The sequence below is a fragment of the Colobus angolensis genome, unplaced genomic scaffold, assembly GCF_000951035.1.
Source record: "Colobus angolensis palliatus isolate OR3802 unplaced genomic scaffold, Cang.pa_1.0 Scaffold260, whole genome shotgun sequence".
Taxonomy (NCBI): domain Eukaryota; kingdom Metazoa; phylum Chordata; class Mammalia; order Primates; family Cercopithecidae; genus Colobus; species Colobus angolensis.
The window spans coordinates 1,345,749-1,352,740 of NW_012115822.1; the positions used below are offsets into that span (position 1 = coordinate 1,345,749).

The 6,992-nt window shown below is 43.8% G+C and overlaps 1 protein-coding gene across 1 annotated transcript in view; it reads left to right on the forward strand.

Annotated features, from left to right (window-relative positions):
* Positions 1 to 1,138: 1,138 nt before the first annotated feature.
* Positions 1,139 to 6,992, forward strand: part of LOC105515509 (immunoglobulin omega chain-like) — an 8,076-nt gene continuing 2,222 nt past the window's right edge. The window contains exons 1-2 of the mRNA XM_011947339.1: positions 1,139 to 1,184; positions 1,303 to 1,629. Of these exons, the coding sequence (XP_011802729.1) occupies positions 1,139 to 1,184; positions 1,303 to 1,629 (373 nt within the window). The remainder of the gene's footprint in view (positions 1,185 to 1,302; positions 1,630 to 6,992) is intronic.

Genomic DNA, 6,992 nt, shown 5'->3' on the forward strand with positions numbered 1-6,992 from the left:
CCTACCACACACTCTGGGCCATCTCCTCCTCTCCGACAGCCTGGGGTTCAGTGATCCCTGTCCCTGTGTCCCACCTCAGAGCACCTGCCACTCCACCCTTTCCCTAATTTCTCTGCCACTGTTTCTCCAGCCTCCCAGGAATGTCCCCTGCCCAATCTCCTGTCCCAGGTTCTAGAACTTGTCCTGGAACTTCCCCAGAGCTGAGTCCCTAATAGGAGAGCTGATGACAGGCACAGCCGCGGTCAAGCCTCTAGCCAGCAGATGGAGGAGAATCAGCCGGAGGGCCCCGCAGTATCCTCCCTGCTGCACACCTGGGCCCATATCCCCCTCCACTCCTGCAGCCCCCACCTCGGAGTCTGCCTCAGCGTCTCCTCCCAGCACCTTCCTCAGGAAGGGCCTGAGATCTTGCATGGCGTGTTTCCCCTCAGTGAACTCCTAGTCACAGCAGCATCTTGAGCAAGAGCCTCCTGGTGAAGCGATCCTCTTGGTGCTCCGCCCTGGCATTGTGTCCTCAGCCCCAGGGCAGATCACACACTTTCCTGGACCAATATTACATGCAGGCCACCCCTGCTGGCCCCCTGCCCCGCAGAGGGAGGCCCGGGGTCAGGGATGGCACCAGGACCACAGCTCCATCGTTCCCTGAAGGAATTCTTCCCGCATGTTTGAAAGACAAGAGTTAAGGAAACAAAGCAGAAGGAAGATTCTGATCATTGCAAAAGGAGAAGTTTGCCTGCGGACCAGCAGGGGGCGCGGTGAGACCTTCTGTGTGTATTTCTGCAGAAGAGGTGCTCACAGCTGGGAAGCCCTCAACTGACAGAGGCCCAGGGCTGCTCCTTCACTTCCTGCTGGGACTCTACAGCCTTGTCCCATCTGTGCCTGGCAGAGTCCTCTACATATGACCTGTGTGTGGTCCCAGCAGCTGCTTCTTTCTCTGGTCCTACCCGTGGGGCAAACTCTTGCCTCATGCCAGCCTCCCTGTCCAAGGGCCTGGTCCCTGTGAGTGCACCTGGGGAAGAGTCAATGGGGGAACTCATTTGCATGGTCAGCCCCTCCCCTATGAGCCCAGTGAAGCTGTGATAAGAGCGGCCTGGGGCAGCCCAACCCTGGGTCTGTGGCCTCAGAGGTAGCCGTGTCCACCATGGCCCTGACTCCTCTCCTCCTCCTGCTCCTCTCTCACTGCACAGGTAGGGACAGGGCTTAGAGCCGAAGGTGGCCCCCAGCCTGATCTGTCCCCCATGACTCAGATCCCTCAGCAGCTGCGCCCTGACCCTGCTTCTCACCGTTCTGTGTCTGTGTCTGCAGGTTCCATCTCCCAGCCCGTGCTGACTCAGCCGCCCTCCCTGTCTGCATCCCCGGGAGCAACGGCCAGACTCCCCTGCACCCTGAGCAGTGACCTCAGTGTTGGTAGTAAAAACATGTACTGGTACCAGCAGAAGCCAGGGAGCGCTCCCAGCTTATTCCTGTACTACTACTCTGACTCAGACAAGCAGCTGGGACCTGGGGTCCCCAGTCGAGTCTCTGGCTCCAAGGAGACCTCAAGTAACACAGCGTTTTTGCTCATCTCTGGGCTCCAGCCTGAGGACGAGGCCGATTATTACTGTCAAGTGTATGACAGTAGTGCTAATCACAGTGAGAGAGACAGATGAGGAAGTGGGACAAAAACCAAGATTTTAAGCTTCTCCTGTTTACTGAACTGGTTAAGAACTTCGGTGGTTAATAAAATCACATTAATACTGGATTGTTGTTAAAAATGGTGCCACATTATAACTGTCTCCCATTTTGCACATAATGCCCATAGTGACTCAGCTAAAATCAAAACACAAAAACTTATACCAGTACTAAGAAATACTAACATTACTAACCAATTTCCACTAGTAAAAGAGTTGTGAAACAGGTGAAATACATCCAGATGGCATAATACATAATCCCACTATATATAAGAGAGTTTTATAAAATTATGTATCATGTATATGTATAATATGTGAAATCAAATGTCAGCAGACATTAGCGTCTCCCACCAGTAGCCAGCAATCCTGCCCCACCTCTAGAATAAATGGTTACCATGGATTGAATACGCGAACAGCCCTGGCAGCTCTGCAGGATGACTCTCACTGTTTGTTATTGTTTTATTTGTTTTTCAGATTGTTTTTCTTTCCTTTTTTTTTTTTTTTTTCCATATGAATTCTCGCTGTCACCCAGGCTGGAGTGCAGTGGTGTGATCTTGACTCACTGCAACCTCCGTCTCCCTGGTTCGAGTGATTCTCCTGCGTCAGCCTCCTGAGAAGCTGGGATTACAGGCACAGGCCACCATGTGCGGCAAATTTTTTTGGATTTTTTAGTAGAGACGGGGTTTCACCTTGTTGGTCAGCCTGGTCTCCAACTCCTGACCTCCTGATGCGCCGTACTCGGCCTCCCAAAGTGCTGGGATTGCAAGCGTGAGCTACCGCGCCCAGCAATTCCCAATAGCTTTTCTGTGAGTGTAATTCCACAATCATCTTTTAAAATGTTCTCAGAACTAAAGGTTGCTGGGCACCTAAATGATGTTTCATAACAGTTTTGGGTGATTTTGCTGCATCTATAATTTTCTGTATAAGTGAGAACTGCTTAATTTGAAAGCTAATTTCTCGCAATGTAAATCTGTTCATTCCTGGTAGTCTACTTTCTACAAAAGTGTATTTTTACACAACATTAAAAAATGGCGTACCTTCATCTATGACAGTACATTAATTTTGACAAGCAGCTTTCAGGCATAAATTAAGAGAAGTGTTTTATATAAAATGTATTATTTTGAACAGAGTTTGTGATGTGGTGGTTATGTTGTTGAAATTTGAATTTTACAATTCTTAGAAACTTATATTGATGCATTCTTGTTACCAAATGATTGGCCCATTACATTTTGATAAAAATAGATTTGTTGTTTTGGAATCATTATTTGTCTAGAAATGGTCAATCTTTTAGAGAGAATACTTAACAGAGGATTGTGGGAAGTTTTTTTTTCTTCTTCTTCTTTAAGGGATAGTACCAGGTCTTACTTGAATGAAAGTCTGAGGCTTGCTAATGGCAGAGTACTCGACTGATGTTTAGAGTAGAATGTCGGGTGCTCTCAATTGTTTTTATTTACGTTTGTGATTTTGTTATCAGGTAATCACATGGTATAAGACTCTGTGACAAGATCAACCTACTGCAATATAGCATGTTAGATTCCCCTAAGAGATTTAAAAGCTGATGGCATAAATGCCTGGAGCCAACCTCGGCAGTTATTTCAGAGCAGAAGATACTGTCTTAATACTCCTTTTAAATTCTTTTAAAAGGCAACGTAGGATCATCCTTTATTAGTGTATAAATGTCTGCAAAGATTGTGTGGTTTTTTTGAGTTAATGTTTCCCACCTAAAATCTATCATACTGCCACTTTGCCTAATTGTAGTCATATTTATTAAGTAATGCAGTTTGTACTTTTGTAACATTTTGTGATTTTTGTACAACATTGTATTTGTATAACAGAGCAGTTCCCAGCTTATTGAATGAATAAAATGTAAAATCATACCTTACAAAAAGATCTGTGTGGCTGATGGAATTCGGACGCTCCCCTCCAAATGGAAAGTGATGTGTTTCTTTAAAGTCAAGGTAGAGCAGTTTTCATGCCCCTCTTGAGGTTTTCATGCCCCTATTGAGACGTTTTCAAAACATGCTCTTAATTTAACATTTAAACATACCAGAGTCTTAGAATGTGCGAATAGTAACATTGGTTTAATTTTGTGATAATATTAAATCTACTGGAAGGATATTCTCCTTTGAAGAGATTCTCAGCTCAGTGATCGTAGAACCTGTACTTGCGTTTAATTCAATGAGGAAAGACATTGAAATGCCATGCTAACATCCTCAGTTGGGTGGTTTCTCCCTTCCCTAATCAGCCTATGAACGTGTCAATGCAGTACTCCACAGTTTAGGCTTAGGTACTTACTGAAAGGATGCTGACTGAGCATTCATTTTTAATAATTGCTATTTCAAAATCACATTTTGGTCATGAGACAGGTTGCCACTCACTTTATGCTCTGCCTAGGCAGGGATGGGTCCTGGTAGACACATGAGCATCTTTGTTTTGTTTCTCTCTCTCTCTCTCTCTCACACACACACACACACACACACACACACACCCCTCTCTTCTCTCTGGGTACACATTATTCTGGACATCTTCAGTTTCCAGGATTCTCTGCATCTCCAGCTAGAAGTCAGGGCTTAGCCTGTGGTGATCCAGCCATCCTCAGGGGCACGAGGTCACAGGAACCACCAGTGGCATGGAGGGTTAGGGGTCCCGCTATCAGGTCCAGCCAGGAAATGCTCTAAACCTCTGTTTTTTGGAAAAGTTTAATGCTGGGGAATCACAAGTCAGGTCCCTGCTTCCAGTCCACAGTTCAGCCTCCCTGACTTTCTCTGGGTTCCAGTCAGTGCATGAAGATGATGGTGACATTTATTCAGGGACAGCACAGCAGCCTCAGTGCTGCTCACACAGTGCTCAAGGCCATGGGGAGGGAAGACCTGACCTTACACGTGCTGTCAGGACTGGGGCTGTCCCTTACCTAGTCACCTCGTGTGGTCCCTCTAGCCAGGCTGAAATTCTGCTGAGAAATCTCCTGCCCCAACTCAGGGCACATGGCCTGTCACATCAGGTACCTGGTCCCCCCTTCCCTCCACCTTGCACATCTCAGACATGGGGTCCATTGACAAAAATTTCTAGGTGCAGTTGGCCTCCAGGTAAAAGAAGATCATTCTTCTAGTCACGGGGTGGGTGAAGGAACAGTATCTTTGTCCTGCACAGGCTGAACCCAAGAGCAAAGGCTGCAACTGTGCCCAGACCACACAGGTATCACCCTAATGACTCAGTCCTGGAATCTCTGTCATACTCTCAGGCTGATGTGTACAGTTATTTTCTGCTCAACAATCCATAAAACATCTTCTTTCTTCTAGTCACCCTGGTTGCACTCTACAATGGCCTCTCCCATATGGATTTTATGGTTCCCCCAGTAAGATGACTCTGAAGTTCATAGAAGGAGTTTCTCCTGGGGTTCCACAGGGCAGCAAATTAGAGCTTTCCTCTCTGCAGGACCAGATCTATGATAGGGTGATCATAACTCTAAAACATAGAAATCATTTTGGAAATATACCACAGATAATTCGCAACCAAAGAAGAAAAAAAAACAGTTTCCCAATACTTTCCCATCTTAATAAATATATTTTCCACCAATATTCTCTTTTCAAGGGTAATAACTATTTGAAAATTAAGTGGCTAATTCCAATTTTATCTTCAGGATAAAGTTACTGTATTTCAGATCAAATTTATTGAGGTGGAAGTTATATAAATAATATATATCGATGTTAAGTTCACAGATTGGTCGGTAGTGACTAACATATATATATACACACATATGTAATATATACAAGCATGATTTTTGTTTATATACCTGTGTGTTTGTACACATTTATATACACAAATATCTATCTATCATCTATCTATCTATCTATCTATCTATCTATCTATCTATCTATCTATCTATCTATCTATGTAAAGATGCAATTCTTTTAACCAACCAAAATGAAGATACGAAACACTTCTATCATTCATAAACGCCTCTTGTGCCAATTTTCAACCAACACCTCTTGTGCCAATTTTCAACCAATGTTCCACACACCCAGCCCCAAGGACGCAGTGATCTGCTTTCTATCATTATAGCTTGGATTTCTGTTGTATAGCATTTTATCTTCTGAGAGACATAAAATACGTATTCTGTCATATCAACCTTGTGATACTGAACATAGTAGCTTTATAATGTATTCATGTTGTTCTGTATGAGCAATTTGTTCTCTTTGTTATTGTGGTGATGGAGGACTGCGTTGTGTGTACATATTCTACTGTTTTTACTATATTCGCTTAAGGGCAAACATTTTGGTTGTTTCCAGTATGATGTTATGAATAATCTTGCTATGTAATTTCATGTATAAATAATTTTGTGGATACACATTGTTATTTCTAGCAGGTAATTAACGAAGGGTAGAATGCTAGGGCACAGGAAAAAGCATAAGTTACCTTTTGTAATTACCTTTGTAATTAATGACCAAACTGCTTCTCAAAGTGTGTGTGTTCCTTCCAGCAATGTGTCAGAGTCCCACTTGCCTTACATCCTCTTCAATAATTGACAATATCAATCTGTTGACTCTGATTCATTATTGAATTTGCTTAATGGAATATCGATATGAGCTATCAATTTTGTATTTTTCAGACTCATGATATTAAATGTATGTTATGTGCTTATGGGTCATTTACTTGTCTTCTTAGATAAAGCGCCAGTACAAATCCTTCTCTCATTTTTAATTTAATCCTTTGCATTTCAGCTGTGCTGATCACTTCCTTTTTTAAAATTTTTATTATTATTATTATACTTTATGTTCTACAGTACATGTGTACAATGTGCAGGTTTGTTACATATGTATACATGTGCCATGTTGGTGTGCTGCACCCATTAACTCATCATTTACATTAGGTATATCTCCTAATGCTATCCCTCCCCCCTCACCCCTCCCCACAATAGGCCCCGGTGTGTAATGTTCCCCTTCCGGTGTCCAAGTGACCTCATTGTTCAATTCCCACCTGTGAGTGAGAACATGCGGTGTTTGGTTTTCTGTTGTTCTTGCCACAGTTTGCTGAGAATGATGGTTTCCAGCTGAATCCATATCCCTACAAAGGACACAAACTCATCCTTTTTTATAGCTGCATATTATTCCATGGTGTATATGTGCCACATTTTCTTTTCTTTTTTTTTCTTTGAGACAGAATCTCACTCTGTCGCCCAGGCTGGAGTGCAGAGGCACGATCTTGGCTCACTGCAGGCTCCGCCTCCTGGGGTCACGCCATTCTCCTGCCTCAGCCTACTGAGTAGCTAGGACTGCAGGTGCCCGCCACCATGCCCGGCCAATTTTTTTGTATTTTTAGTAGAGA